This window comes from Hordeum vulgare, chromosome 7H, assembly GCF_904849725.1.
Source record: "Hordeum vulgare subsp. vulgare chromosome 7H, MorexV3_pseudomolecules_assembly, whole genome shotgun sequence".
NCBI lineage: Eukaryota > Viridiplantae > Streptophyta > Magnoliopsida > Poales > Poaceae > Hordeum > Hordeum vulgare.
In genome coordinates this window covers 438,922,020-438,937,095 of record NC_058524.1, presented here as the reverse complement: position 1 = coordinate 438,937,095, position 15,076 = coordinate 438,922,020, and the positions used below count along the sequence as shown (strand labels likewise).

The 15,076-nt window shown below is 46.1% G+C and overlaps 2 protein-coding genes and 1 long non-coding RNA gene across 5 annotated transcripts; 2 read left to right on the top strand and 1 right to left on the bottom strand.

Annotated features, from left to right (window-relative positions):
• The first annotated feature begins 437 nt into the window (after positions 1 to 437).
• LOC123408548 (chromatin assembly factor 1 subunit FAS2 homolog) lies at positions 438 to 5,887 on the top strand. 2 transcript variants are annotated; one of them, XM_045101631.1, is made up of 13 exons: positions 438 to 701; positions 865 to 976; positions 1,166 to 1,192; positions 1,930 to 2,002; positions 2,089 to 2,192; positions 2,278 to 2,492; positions 2,568 to 2,667; positions 2,763 to 2,829; positions 3,580 to 3,668; positions 3,763 to 3,898; positions 4,018 to 4,118; positions 4,370 to 4,531; positions 5,460 to 5,887. In XM_045101631.1, the coding sequence occupies exons 1-13, from the start codon at positions 588 to 590 to the stop codon at positions 5,657 to 5,659; spliced, it is 1,500 nt and encodes a 499-aa protein (XP_044957566.1). In that variant the 5' UTR covers positions 438 to 587; the 3' UTR covers positions 5,660 to 5,887. The 2 variants fall into 2 exon arrangements, with proteins under 2 accessions (XP_044957566.1, XP_044957565.1); XM_045101630.1 differs by having other exon boundaries at positions 3,760 to 3,898.
• A 61-nt stretch (positions 5,888 to 5,948) lies between these two features.
• Positions 5,949 to 7,536, bottom strand: LOC123408549 (protein TRACHEARY ELEMENT DIFFERENTIATION-RELATED 7A-like). Its single transcript, XM_045101632.1, has one exon. It carries the CDS (start codon positions 7,211 to 7,213, stop codon positions 6,152 to 6,154), a length of 1,062 nt encoding a protein of 353 aa, XP_044957567.1. The 5' UTR covers positions 7,214 to 7,536; the 3' UTR covers positions 5,949 to 6,151.
• A 1,046-nt stretch (positions 7,537 to 8,582) lies between these two features.
• On the top strand, positions 8,583 to 13,482 carry LOC123412928. 2 transcript variants are annotated; one of them, XR_006613631.1, is made up of 3 exons: positions 8,628 to 8,931; positions 9,069 to 9,623; positions 13,443 to 13,482. It is a non-coding gene; the product is annotated as an uncharacterized LOC123412928 (long non-coding RNA). The 2 variants fall into 2 exon arrangements; XR_006613630.1 differs by lacking the exon at positions 13,443 to 13,482 and having other exon boundaries at positions 8,583 to 8,931; positions 9,069 to 9,883.
• Positions 13,483 to 15,076: the final 1,594 nt, after the last annotated feature.

The window sequence follows — 15,076 nt, the reverse complement described above, 5'->3', positions numbered from 1 at the left end:
AATGCGATGAAGAATAATCCTGCATATTTTCGTTCCTGCCTTTTTGTATTTTGTGAATCAAAGAGTTGCTTGGATTATGCGCTCTTCCTCAATAATTTTAATATCACTTTAATTTATGAACAAACATCTTCCGTAAGAAAAGGAGTTCGATGATGGCAGTAGTAGCAGTAATATTGGTGTAAAAATATATATTAAAAGTACTACTACTAGAATAAGAAAGAAACACTAAAAACCAGGGAAATCAAACACTTTTTTTCGAGAATTACAGGAAACTAATATTTTTTTGAGACAAATATAGGAAACTAATAAACACTTAATAGAGAGTACCGAGCCCATGAAATATGGGCAACCGGCAAGCTTAAGCAGGCAGTGGGCCGTAAGATAGCCCACTCGGCGCTTCTACAAGCGGCCCAGCATCAGCTGCCAATCTCTGTCTTCTTCTCTCCACTGGAGTCTGCATTTGGAGGGAGCGGAAGTGAACTAGTGAAGTCGCGCGCCCAATCCCCTCCATTTTCCCGCCTTCCCCAAACCCTAGCCTCGGAGGCGATTTTCGATCCATCCCACCGGAGAAGAAGACGACGGAGAGGATGCGGGGCGGCACGGTGCAGATCAACTGGCACGACCTGCAGCCGGTGCTCACCCTCGACTTCCACCCCGTCTCCCGCCGCCTCGCCACCGGCGGCGGAGACCACGACATCAAGGTCCGCCATTCTCTTTTGTCTGCACAGGAGATCCGAATCTCGTTACTGTGCCGTATCTCCTCGTTCCGGCCTGTGGCTGATTTTCTAGCTGGGGTTGCAATGATAGCCTGTGAACTACACGCCCCGACTTATCCCCTCCGATTTCATGGCGTTTGGCTTGCAGATCTGGGTGGTAGCGTCGGATGAATCGGAGGAGAAGCTCCCCACCGCTTCCTACGTCAGCAGCCTCTCGTCTCACAGCTCCGCCGTCAATGTTCTCCGTTTCTCTCCTTCTGGTAGGCGGCAACGCAATTTCGTATTATCTTCTATGTCAGCGTAGGCAGCATCTATTTATTACTTTCATTTCATTTTAGAAGTTACTTATGTTTTATTTCCTGGTAAAAATGAAGATGAAAATAAACACTCAATGTATTTTTGTTTGAATACGCTTACCTAACCCCATCCTTTGCACTGGATACATGCAGGTGAGAATCTAGGGTCCGGTGCTGATGGTATGTCCAGTTTTCCACTTGCACCTTTTTGTTTGGTTGTTACGGAAGGCACCTGTTCTCCCAATTCAGCCAAGGAAGAAATTTATTGGTTGTTCCTATACGGAGGGTTTGAAATTCGCAACACAAACCAACAAAATAGAAATAGCCACAAAAATATCTGTCTTCCACCACTCTGCTTGGTCCTGTAGTCGGCATGTTTGTCATGAGTTGTACTCAAAAGCATGCTTGTGTACCACTTGGTTGAGCATTACATCTGTTGTAGAAGTACAACAAACTCGTCCTACTTGAAGCCATCGTCGTTGTAGCTAAATGATCGGGTGAATTTTGGGTGTCCTAGTTATGTAAACCGGCTTCATCTGTAATTGACATTGGTGGTTTAACTTTTGACGGAGAAATGTAGGAAATATTTCTACCGCAGCATTTTGAATTATATTTGTATGTTTGGCTGTACAAGTTAGGGACAGTTCTAAAATACTAAGGCCAAACTGGAAAGCTGCTGAATACCGTCCAACCAATCACCAAATTAACCTGCATGTCTGTGATTTCTCTCCCATCTCAATGGTTAGGTCTTAATTGTTGAACATGTTATTTTCAACAATCCGTATGCACCAAGGCGCTAGGATTGCAACCTCGATAACTCAAGGCACTCCAATATTTCATTTGAGGTCGTGAAAGGTTTCACACACCGAGAGATTAACAGTTATATCGAGAGAATAATTCCTGCACTTTTGTAACAGGTGGTGGTATCATCCTTTGGAAATTGCAGTCCACTGATGATGGCGAGGCCTGGAAAGTACATAAATCGTTATTGTGAGATATACCATCTGAAAGCTTCCTTGAAGCAGCACTCTTGTTTTGATGCGTGCTCAATTATTTTGGCCTTATTTTTATGGTAGGTTCCATCGCAAGGATGTTCTTGACCTGCAGTGGTCGAGTGATGGGTCATACCTTGTTTCTGCTTCAGTTGATAACAGTTGCATAATATGGGATGCTAATAAAGGTAATTCCTACCAAAAACTGGCGATCCAATGTTTGCACCATCTTGGTTTCTGTATCATATGCTTGATATGCAACATCATTCTCAGGTGTGGTGCAACAGATGTTGGAAGGCCATTTGCATTATGTTCAGGGGGTGGCATGGGATCCTCTGGGTCAATATATTGCCTCTTTGAGCTCGGACAGAACTTGTAAAATTTATGCAAACAAGCCTCAAGGCAAATCCAAGAATACAGAGAAGATGAACTTTGTTTGCCAGCATACGCTAATGAAGGCAGAACTTCAAAATCACGAAGAGTCCAAGGTTCGTTTGATGTACTTTAACTGCCACATTCTCTTGATGTGCATTGAACAAGTATGATAATCATTTATCTTGCAGCAACCAGTTAAAACTCATTTGTTTCATGATGAGACATTACCATCTTTCTTCCGGAGGTTGGCATGGTCGCCAGATGGGTCTTTTCTGGTACTGCCAGCAGGTATAATTATTTTACCATGCCCACACAATTTAGCTTACCTTCATCACATTCTCTGTCCAATTAACAAGTTAGGCTCTCTTCTTTATCTTAACCAGGCATGTGCAAATACTCATCTGAAGTGATCAATACTGCCTATATTTTGTCAAGGAGAGACCTGTCAAGGTAGCACATTTAATACTTGAAATAACATCTCTATGTTCCCACCTTTAATAAAAATGACTCCATCCTTTGAGTTCAGCTGGTACCTACAACAACATAATGTGAAAAATAAGGCATCAAATAAGCTTGATCACTAATTTGTCCGTTCATTTTACACTAACATCCAATCACATGTAAAGCTGAAGAAGGCTGTACATATTTTTCCAGGTGCTTCTGGAAATTAGATCGACTTGCTTCATCTAAAAGTCAATTAATTAACATCCTAAGGGCATGTACAATGATGCTATCTTAGGTGCGCCACGCAGGATAAATGATGAGGTGGAAGAGAGACCGGGAGATAACTCATAAAAAAGGTCTGCCTTCTCTTATTTAAGAGAAGACAAGAGATGATCTCTTAACACAATATGTCTCACCACGTTTTTAGGAATAACTAGTTATTGAAGATAAGGCTAAGAGATGACCCATTGTAAATATTTTTTTTGTCATCTCTAAATTTAAGAGAAGACAAAAGATGATCTCTTAACACAATATGTCTCACCACGTTTTTAGGAATAACTAGTTATTGAAGATAAGGCTAAGAGATGACCCATTGTAGATTTTTTTTTGTCATCTCTAAATTACATGCACCTTTCAAAGCTCTTTGATTCCCCAGTTATCTTAGAATGTTGTAAATAGCATCTTATGTCTTGAGCGTATAACTTATTCCAGTATAGTTTTGTAGTTCTTTAGGATATTAATTTGTTTGCCCTGCAGGCCTGCGATACAACTCCCTGGTGCAAGTAAAGCTATAGTAGCAGTTCGTTTTTGTCCTATTGTTTTCACCCTACGTGGTTCTCAATCAGGTAGCTCCATTGGCTTTGCAACCTTGCTGGAGGTTCTCATGGTGTTACTGATCTGTTACAGTGAAATTGAACCATTTCTGTACTGTTGCAGAAGGTTTATTCAAGCTTCCTTACCGAGCTGTTTTTGCCGTTGCTACTTTCAACTCTCTGTATGTCTATGACACTGAAAGTGCTGCCCCAATTCTAATACACGCTGGTCTACATTATGCCGCCATTACAGATATTGCATGGTGAGTACAACAACATTTTTTTTTGTGCTTCTAGAGTCTTCTCCATTGGCCACAGAGGAACTCATTCTATTTGGCATTCCTACAGGAACTAGAAATTCATCTTTTCCTTGTTCTGCCAGGTCTCCTGATGCGAAGTACTTGGCATTGTCATCGCGAGATGGTTACTGCACTATTATTGAGTTTGAGAATGAGGAACTAGGGCAGCCGCATGCCCTCTCAGGTATTTTCTGTATATTCCCTTTTCTGTCTTTTCTCTTTTTGGGAGGGTGTGTGTGTGTGTTGCAGACGGTTTCTTATCATGACACCAATGCCTAATTGGTGCATCTTACCTTGTGATGCAACTCCCTTTGATTCATGGTTTAAGAAAAATGTGCATAATTTGTGCTGCTAGATGCTAGTAAGATGGACATCATGGCTTGCATTTACTTGAAAATACTCTTCCAACAGTACAATTTTCTGAAAATCTCACAGGGAAAAAGGAAGTTACAAAGGGAAATGTCACATGCAGAAATACTAAGCCAGCAACAGTAGATAGCATGGAAGTTGATGCCGGTACCGCCAAAATTAAGAAGTCAGGCTGCCCCGAGGGTACAGTGACACCTCCACCAGTGTTGGCCAAAAACAGCACACTGAGTAAGCCTACATCGAACAATTTACTTGCGTCGCAATCAACTATCTTGCTGAAGTGGTTAAGATTATGACATTGTGTAGTACTGAACAATCACTTTTACGTTATACTGTAAGAAATTTAGTTTGTGCCGTGTTCTTCAGCTCTAGTCCCAAAATTCCCCTTCTGATCATGTCACACATTTAGCAACCACATGAAAGACTGGTTTTGTTTCTGAACACATTTGGTTATGAATAACATGCAACTGCGCTCTTATGACATTGGTCATGTGTAATTTTGGTAAATGAATCCCTACCGCATGTAATTCTGGCCATATACAATGCCAACAATAACAATCACATTTTATTAGACCAAATAGTCTTCCAGTGTTTATTGTTTCAGTTAAGTGTCGGTATATACAACAACAACAAAAGACAACAACAAAGCCTTTAGTCCCAAACAAGTTGGGGTAGGCTAGAGCTGAAACCCATAAGATCTCGCAACCAACTCATGGGGTTGGCACATGGATAGCTAACTTCCACAGACCCCTGTCCATGGCTAGTTCTTTGGTGATACTCCAGTCCTTCAGATCTCTCTTTACGGACTCATCCCATGTCAAGTTCGGTCTACCCCGACCTCTGTTGACATTATCAACACACTTTAGCCGTCCGCTATGTAGTAGCGCTTCTGGAGGCCTGTGCTGAATATGCCCAAACCATCTCAGACGATGTTGGACAAGCTTCTCTCCAATTGGTGCTACCCCAAGTGTCAGTAGATACGCTCATATGAAAATTGTATATGCATTAAGGACCAAGTGGAGTAACTGTGCTTATAATAGTCTAATAGAGTTTGAGTCTGAATCTGCATCCTGCATACATTGGCTATCTTTGTTCCTTCTTGCATGCACTTTCCCTATGGACCGTCCTTACATGGTTATTCTTCAATACTCTTCAGGAATGAAGGAAGAGGAAAATGTGGCCTGCGAACATGCAAAGCCAAAGCCAGACAGTATGGACGTTGATGTTGATGCCACTAAAGCTAAGACAGAAGCCAATCCTATGTCTGTAGAAGTGACACCGCCACCAGTGTCAGCCCAGAAGAGTGTATCCAGTAAGCCTACTAAGAAGCGAATTACCCCTATTGCAATTAACTAAGTAGCAGAAGTAGTTAGAATCATGATATCTGTTGTATTGACAACAAGTACTGGAAACTACAATTAGGTTACTCTGTAAAGAAATGTAGCCTGCTGCTGTTTTCGCCTTCTGCTGTAGTCCCAGAAATCCACTTTCTGCTCATGGCACGTATGGATCAATTTTATGTGCAGAAAGATCATGTCTATTTGCAAGCACATTTTGTTGAGAAGTAATATTTGTTGAGGGTCTTTTCACTGTTTGTTGTGTGATATTTTTAAGGAAATCCATTCATATAGACATAAATTGCTCATATGTAACCGCTGACAGCAATACTCTGCATATTCATTCAACCAAATTGGGTCTCTGATGCCCTTATTTCAATCACACGAAAGAAGATACAGTCTTTATCAAAATAATAAATGCATGAAATCAGTGTGGGTATGGATTGGATCATTGCCTTGACCTGCTGAAGTGTTTTCGGTGCAGGCCATCTTGGCGCATTGTGCTGTTGTCTTAGAACTTGGTAATGCGTGCCTTTGATTTTGCAGATGATTCTTCTTTGTTGTCTGCCTCTTCAAACCTGATATCTTCATCTTCTGAAAGGACCTCGATTTTCTCGCCGTGGGGCCCTGACTCAATCTTCTCATCGACATGGATGTGTCCGGTGACGTTGATGACCTCTGAATCTTGCTTTGCTTTGCTCTTCTGTTTCTTGTTCCACATCCAGGCGTTGTGGGCGGTGCCTGACTCTTTGCCGACGGCCTCTGATTCCTTCACCACCTCTTGGAACTTGACGTCCTCGTCAACTGTCAGCCTGACGGCCTTGGAGCCCCCAGGGCCTGACATGGCTGACTTGTGGACATGGACATGGTCGCTGAAGTTCAATACCTCGGCCTTCCTTTCTGTCTTCCTCTTCTTTTTCTTGTGCAAGCAGAAGGCAGCTAGGCATGCAAGCAGGAGGAGCCCGCCTAAGGAGACAAACACCACGATGATGACCATGTGGTGTGGAGGGCTAGGAGGAGGTGTTGGTGGGTTGATATGTGGCGGAGGTGGGGCTAGTGGGCGTGGCGGTGGGCGAATGGGTGGTGATGGTGGGGGTGGAGTACGATGAGGTGGCGGTAGTGAGGGTGGAGGTGGAGCACGACGCGGTGGTGGTGGTGGTGGCGCACGCTGTGGCGGAGGTGGAGCACGGCGGGGAGGAGGAGGCTGGGTTGGTGGCGGAGGAGCCCGACGTGGAGGCGGCGGGGGTCGAATGGGTGGCGCAGGCTGCCGTGGTGGTGGCGGGGCTTGAGGGCGTGGTGGGGGCTGAACGGGCGGCGCAGGCTGTCGTGGCGGTGGTGGCGCTTGAGGGCGTGGCGGAGGCCTTGGACCGAAAGGGCTTGGTGGCCTTGGACCAAAAGGGTTTGGAGGAGCGTAGGTGTTGGGTGGAGGGAAGAAGGGGAAGGGGAAACCGAGGCCTGGAGGGTTGGGGTTGAAAGCCATTGCCGGATGAGCTAGTTGTATGATGCTCTGCTGGTGTAGGTGCAGTGAGAGGAGATGGTGCAGTGAGTTGTGGTGGTGAGCATGAGCATGCATGTGGTTATATATGTGTGTGTTGTGTGGGAGGGAAAGAGACGAGGAGTGTGATGTGGTTCGAAGATTTGAGTGACTTGGCTGCAATGCTACGGCTTGAGCTGGGGTACGTTGCTTCTAAACAATCCGTTCCTTGGCATCAAAGCCCATGTAGCTGGCCGGCGGCCCTTGCTATCTCTCTCTTTTGCTACTTTGGTCCTAACTCGTAGATCCTAATGAAATCCTACCTACATTGCTGCACTACGCGCCGATATGTGTATCAATCACTCATGGCTTTATTCCGAATTAGCGTAGCATATAGATCACAATCATCTTGTGTCCATAACAAAAAAGAAAGAAAGAAAGGATGTATTGCTTGACTGAAGCTCTTGTGATTATTTCGGCCAAGTGGCCACTCCATGGAGCATACGATTTCCGTCCAGGTCCAGACGTTGCGCGCTGATGACATCGCATCAGCCTAACACCATCTCCTGCTACTGGCAAGATATGGCTTGTAAGCATGCAAAAACCGCACATCAGATACTTGAGTGTGTTGCAAGGCCATCTTCCGAAAGACCACGAGTGGCACTATGCCTTGCAGCTCCAGGATTTCATGCACGATTCCTCACCTATCTATATCAGTTACAAAGCGACGCTGGCCGCGTGTATGTTCACATGTCGAGGCCAAAGAGATGTCTTCCCCGGCGGGTCTAAAAACGATCTGTTGCAAAACGTGTGATTTCGGAAAGGAAGTGATCAGCTAGCACCCTTGCTATACCCCCAAGGAGCTGCTATTTCTGGCAGATGATGTGGAGTTCCAGAATGCCGAGCTAAAACTGTGACGCTCATGTTTGGATGAAGATTGTTTAACTGACACGACGGTTGTTTCTGAAGTCATTTAGCTGAAGTGTACTTGAGAAATGGTATCTCAAGGCAGGGCACGCACTCAGATTTTTTTTCTGACATTTTTGTCCCGCATCTCTACCTTACATATCAGAAACCTCAAAAAAATAAATAAATCCTCGGTTACAGTTGCTGAACTATACCGTGATGAGCTCGCTTTTTTATTTTTGATCTCTTGCACAAAAATATTGCAGAGGCATAGAAAAAAAAATGATATCAGTCCAGGCTTATGAAAAGTCTAGATTGAGAATGGGATGATGTCATTCTTAAAAATAGTCCGGCTCACGTTATATTTTTATGGGAAAATATTCCCTTCAGCCGGCCGATTTATATCGCATCATCCATCCACATTGCACACCACGTGTTTCATGTGGGGGCCTATCACCGATAACTCTTTTTTTTCTCTCCCTAATCTATCTATCCTCTATCCTCCCTAATAATAAACCACGCACTGCTTCTGTCGTCCGCCGCGTCCGTCGTGGTAATTTTACGAAAAAGCCCCTGATATTTTGTGTATTCAACCGGCACTCCTGATTTGAGTGGAAAAACGATTCAGTTTTACAGCCCCCCTCCCCATCGACACCCATCCGTTGCACCGTCGCTTGCCGTTGGCGTGGACAGGAGCAATGAATGGGCGCAGGAGCTAAGGAAGTGGTGAGGCCGCGCGGACGAGGCGGCTGCTCTGGTGTGGATCCGATGAGGGGGCGGACCGATCGAGGCGGAGGAGCACACTCCGGTTGGTGGTCCGGGCGGTGGATCCGAATCCCCTGTTGAGTAGGCTCTGCATCATCGCGGTTGTGTTCGCCTGCAAGACCTATGATCTCCGCCGGATTTCACAGGTGATTCCCCTCCCTTGGTGACAGCGGTCATTCTCTCCTCACCCTTCTCTTTTTTTTCAAAGTTGAACTTGGCTTCACCAATCTGTAAGCTGGAGGAAGCTCACTGACTGTTCTTCTCTTATTTTATGAAATGTCAGGCAATTTATTCCTCACATATGAAATGCCGGCGACGGGCGAGGAGGCGATGGGACGGTGTCTGCCCGGTGACGGCGCTTGGAGGGGACGGGCCGGAGACGGACTGGCGACAACGCGCTGATGCGGAGAGGCCCGGGCGTGACGGGCATGCCGATGTGGCGACGGGGATGGGGATGGCCGGGGGGCGGCGCGGGAGGCTAGCGGGCAGGGGCGACGCGACGACGGGATGGCCGTGCCGGAGCACGGCGAGGCCGGGGACGCAACAAGGGAAAGGGGAGGCCGGCAGGCTTCACGCGGTGGTGCGTTGCCGTGGCGTTGGTGTCCGATTCAAAGTACAAACCGTGTCCGTCCTGGATTGCTGCTAGATGCTATAAGAAGGACACCACCTCGGCTGAAATCTGCATCAGGTAATTTGCCATTGCCACGAAACTATCTCTATCGGGTAAATACATCCAAGGTCGGTTCCGAGTTCGTCGGAGAAAGAAGCGTCGACTTCGCCGGAGGTAGAAGATCATCCGCGGAGCACTCCAATGCCACCTGCTTCGGCTACACGAGAGGTATGTATCACACCAACCGTGAGCCTGCCGGGTATGTTCGTCACATGTTTACTGCCTGCAATATGTTCGTCACATGCTTCAGGATGGTAGTGAAGCATCTCCTGCCACATCATTTCCCTGATCATCTCTGAACTGACTCGGTTTAATACTATCTAGCTGCTAGGTGAAGTCAGCCCCTCGTTTGCTGTTAGGATCAGTGCTGTATCCTGTTATGAAAGCATTTTGTTCACTGGATAAACTCTATCATCAGATCTGGAACACATACTTTGTCAGCTTAGATCCCTCAGCTGGCTAATTGGATCAAAATATCAAATCGACTCTATATCCTAGATACCTCGAAAGTCTGAATGAAAACAGACATGTAACACTGTCATGCATAAAAAATGTTGATCATTCAGAGTGAAACTGTATTAGAAGACAATATGTTGATCATTCGGAGTGAAACTGTATTAGAAGACAATGTGTGTCATTAAAAACCTAAAGTAACATGGTATCCTGAAATTTCTTGATTAGGAGTTAAAACAGTGGTTCATGTGAATAAGAATTGGTAACTTATAACCAGGATAATTCGGTACTTTTATGGATCTTCAGTGCACTCCCTCTGTGAAACAAAACAAAAGGCAAATATGTTTACTGTTCCAGATATAGGCAAAGAGGTTCTTTATAGAAAATACAGACAAAAATACACTATTTCAGACTCATGTTCCTTTGGTGATAAATAAACTATTCATGAGGTAGTGAAGTGTCTTTTTCTTCTGTTACTTTGGAGATTCATGTCTGATCAAAATATCTGCACACAGATATACTATGGCATAAACACACTTGAATTTCAGGTACTGGACTTGAACCCAGAAGGACAAGTTGTCCTCCTAATTCAGCTGTTTTGTATATTGCATTCCTGATAAGATGTACACCCTTCTGAGCAACTAGCCTTGTAATGCAACCAACCTGCTTGTGAAAAAAATCAGTTATTTAGCTAACATTCAATATCAAGTTTCCAAGACAAATGAAAGGAGCTGAATACACACAGCAGGGGATCAGAAAATGATATTAGCTAACTCAAGAAAACAATCGAAAAACGAAACTGCTGTAATTCACTTCAGACTACATGGGCCATGCCACGATCAAATATAATGACAAACAATAGAACCAGATAGCTGACAGACTATTTGTGACAGCCCGAGACCGACGTTCCAGAAGATCCCCCTTTCTTTCCGTTTATGTCGTGTGGTTCTTTTTTTTTCGATTGTTGCATCGTCATGTAGTTTGCGTCATCGCATCATGCATGACATCACGTCAACTGTGTTATTTGTCGGTGTTGCTTGTCACTCCTTGTTGTTAGGCGTTAGTGCTTTATGAGTTTGACGTCGTTTGTTGGCGTGATGAGAGTGCGTGCGTGAGAGCCACCGCTAAACCCTTTTGCACCGAGGACCTGAGACCTTTTCTCCCCTCCTCTCCTCTCTTATTTGTTTTTGCGGTTGCTAAGATTTCCCGTTTTAAACCTCTATTTTAAAAGGGGTCGTCTTCTTCTTTTCATTAAAAGGGTCCTTTTATTAAATGTGTGGGCAACCCTTGGATTTCCTTTATTTTTTCCTTTTGTTTATTTTAAATCCGTCTCATTTCCTTTTCCTCTTTAAAGAGCTTTAATTTAATCTTTAAATAAAAGAGATTGTATTTTGTTCTCCTGTCAAAAGGATTTTGATTTTATTCTTTTGTTAAAAAAAGGGTTTTATTTTTATTCTTTTAAAAAGGGTTTCATTTTTATTTCTTTAAAAATGCCCAATCTATTTATAGTTGGGGTTTGTTTTAAAGGGGTCAAAAGGCATTTATTTTAGTTTATTTTATTTTGTTAAAAAAACCTTTCTTTATTTACAGATTTCGGTTTTAAAGGTTTAAAAAAAAAGGAAAACCCAAATGGGGGAGGAGCCAGGCCAGGCCAGCCGGCCCAAGGCCCAGCCTCCCCTCCCGTGACCTAGCCCGTTCTCCCCCTGCGTCTCGTCCCCCTCCTCGCGCCGTCATCGTCCCCTTCCTCCCAGTGCCTCGCTCGCGCAGGCCCGATCCCCAGCGCCCCCTCCTGCCGCCGCCTCCTCCTCCCGTCGTACTCCGCGCCGCCGGCCGCCTCGCCCCTGTGGCCGTCCCCTGCGCCCGTGCGATCGCCGGTCCCTCCGCCCGAGGTAGCCCGCCGGAGGTTCCCTGCCGAGCCGAGCTCGCCACCTAGTCCCCCCTCGCTCGAGCCGTGGGGCAGCTCCCCTGCCCGAGTTGCACCGCCCCGTCGTGCTCGCCTCCTCCATCCCCGAGCTCGCCGCAGCCGCCGGTGGCCGCCCGTTCCCCTCGAGCCGCTGCCGCCTCCCTGCCGTTGCTGTTGCCGGCGTGCTGCTGTGCTGCTGGCCGCTGTTGCTTGCCCGCTGCGCTGCTGCTTGCCGCTTGGTGCTGTTGCTGCTGCTGCTTGCTGTTAATGCTTGCTGTCGCTGATGCTGTTGCGTTGCTGATGTAGTTGCTGCTTTGCCTGTTTTGCAAGCTGCTGCTGCTTGCTGTTGATGCCATGCTGCTTAGCTGCTAGTCGCTGGTGATGTCGCTGCTTTGCTCATGCTGGTGCCCTGTTGTTGTTACTGCCTGTAGCTACCCGTTAGTTGTTGTTGCTTGCCAGCAATGCCTTGCCGTGGCCGATTGCTGTTGCTGCTAGTGTGCTTGCATGCCGTGCCTAATGATGATTGCTAGCTAGCTTGCTGCTGATGCTAGTCGAAGCCTGCTGGTGCTAGATGTTGCCGCCTTTCGTGTGCCGCCGATGCACGTTTGATGTTGCTGTTGCATCGCTTGCCGTCGCCGCGTGCACCAACCCCTCCTTCTTGGAACCGACAAGACCCGAGTACCACGACGCCCTCGACGACCCCGGAAACGAGTTCGACTTCCCCGAACATCAACAGAGACGTGATCAACTACCGACACCGAAGACCGGGAACCACGACGCCGAGCGAACGACTACCGTCGACGAGACCGTGTTCCACTACTTCAACTACCGGCGTGTGTACGACTACTTCCACGACGACCACGACGATCGTTGATCTCCTTCAACGACCCGATCCGCTCCTATATGCACGCGTCGAAGGTATACCGATGGGACATGTCGTGTACCGTGTGCTAGTGATGTACGAATGTATGAGTTGTTTGAGTTGAATTCGTGTATGCACCGTTGTTTGACCGTTGCACGTTGTCTTCCTTTTCGTCGTGCCCTCGACACATGGGAACCCGGTAATCGGGATCACCCCATCTTTATTTAGCGTTCCCGCACTCGCTTCCTATACGTTGGCACGATATCTCGACGAGTATCGGGATAGGAACGTTGCCGTGGCTTCGTTTCCATGTTGCCGACATAGTTTCCCTCTCGCTCGCCGTGGCGACACCTTGCTTCTTTCCCTTCTTGTCGTGGTGTGATGTCTTGCATGCATGACGCATTCATGGCATATATATTCTTGTGTTGCATGCCTCTCGTGCCGTAGCTCCATTCTATGTTCCGCAAGTTATACCGACTAGGATGCCATGTAGGATCATCGCTTCACCCCTTGCCATGATAACTACAATTTAATATTTCCGTGTAAATAATCGGGAGTGAATTAAATAATTAATCGTGGAGTTTCGTCGATATGCAACCCGTTGCATATCGAGCTTCACTTAATGTGTAGTGTTTGCGTGAGGTGAATTGCCATGCCATCCCTTGCATTTTAACCTGTTCATGCATCATATTAGGGTATGCATCATGTCTTGCTTTGTGGTGGTGAATACTTGTGTTGATGTTTGTTTCCGGTTTGCCCATCTCGATAGAGTTCCGCAAGCGTGTCGGAATGTGAGGACCCGTTCGACTACGTTGGTTTGCCGACTTCTCCGAGTTGTTCTTCTTCCAAGCGGGATCTCAGGCAAGATGATCATTTCCCCAGATACCATTACTATCATTGTCATGCTAGTTATTTCGATGCTATCGATTATGTCTCGTTGCCTACCACTTGTTAAATATCAGCCTCTCAACAATGCCATGTTAACCTTCAATCTGTTCGACCTAGCAAACCACTGATTGGCTATGTTACTGCTTTCTTAATCCTGTTGATAGCGTTGCTAGTTGCAGGTGCAGTTGCTTCCATGTGATAACATGGGTTCCTTGTTATATCACCATATTTAAATGCTATTTAATTTAATGCACCTATATACTTGGTAAAAGGTGGAAGGCTCGGCCTTTCTAGCCTGGTGTTTTGTTCCACCTTTGCCCCCTTAGTTTCGGCTACCGGTGTTATGTTCCATAAACGAGCGCTCCTAACACGATCGGGGTTGTTATGGGGACCCCCTTGATAATTCGTTTTAGATTAAAGCTGGTCTGGCAGGGCCCAACTTTGGTACTATATTTGCCTAATAACTAATGAACTGCATAGGGAGTAATTAACCCGAGGAAATTTAATCAACCCCCGGGCCAGTGCTCCTCATGAGTGTTGGTCCAAATTGGCAGACTACGGGGCCACCGTGGGGCAACTCGAGGTTTGGTTCTCCTTGTGTGACCCATCCATTGTGTCCTGAGAACGAGGTACGAGACTCCTATCGGGATCGTCGACACGTCGGGCGGCCTTGCTGGATTAGTTTTACCTTTGACGGAATATCTTGTGCATCGGGATTCCGGTGATGCTTTGGGTAATCTCAGAGTTGAGGTTTTCCACTAGGGAATCCGACGAGATCGCGAGCTTCGTGATTGAGGATTTCTATGCGGCTTGTGGTAATTTGTGATGGACTAGTTGGAGCACCCCTGCAGGGTTAAATCTTTTCGGAAAGCCGTGCCCGCGGTTATGTGGCAACGTGGAAACTTTGTTTAGCACTGGTTCTAGATAACTTGAAGTTAACTTAATTAAAACTTGCCAACTGTGTGCGTAACCGTGACTGTCTCTTTCGTGAGATCCTTCTCCGATCGAGGACACGGTGGGGTTATGCCTGACGTAGGTAGGTGTTCAGGATCATTCATTTGATCATCAGTAGTTACGTCCGCCAGGCGTAGATCTTCCCCCTCTCATTTCTTGTACTCGTAAGTTTAGCCACCAAATATATGCTTAGGCGCTGCTGCAACCTCACCACTTAACCATATCTCACCCATTAAGCTTTGCTAGTCTTGATACCTTTGGAAATGAGATTGCTGAGTCCCCTGTGGCTCACAGATTACTACAACACCAGTTGCAGGTACATGTAAAGGTTACTCGACGTGAGCGCGTTGATTGTTCATTTGGAGTTTCTTCTTCTTCTTCTTCTTCATCGATCTAGGATGGGTTCCAGGCCGGCAGCCTGGGATAGCAAGGATGGACGTCGTTCTTCTTTTGTCGTTTGTTTTCGTCCGTAGTCGGACCCTGCTCTTACTCTTGATGATTATGTAATATACTGATGTGACTCTGATGTAACTTGTGGCGAGTGTAAGCCAACTCTGAATA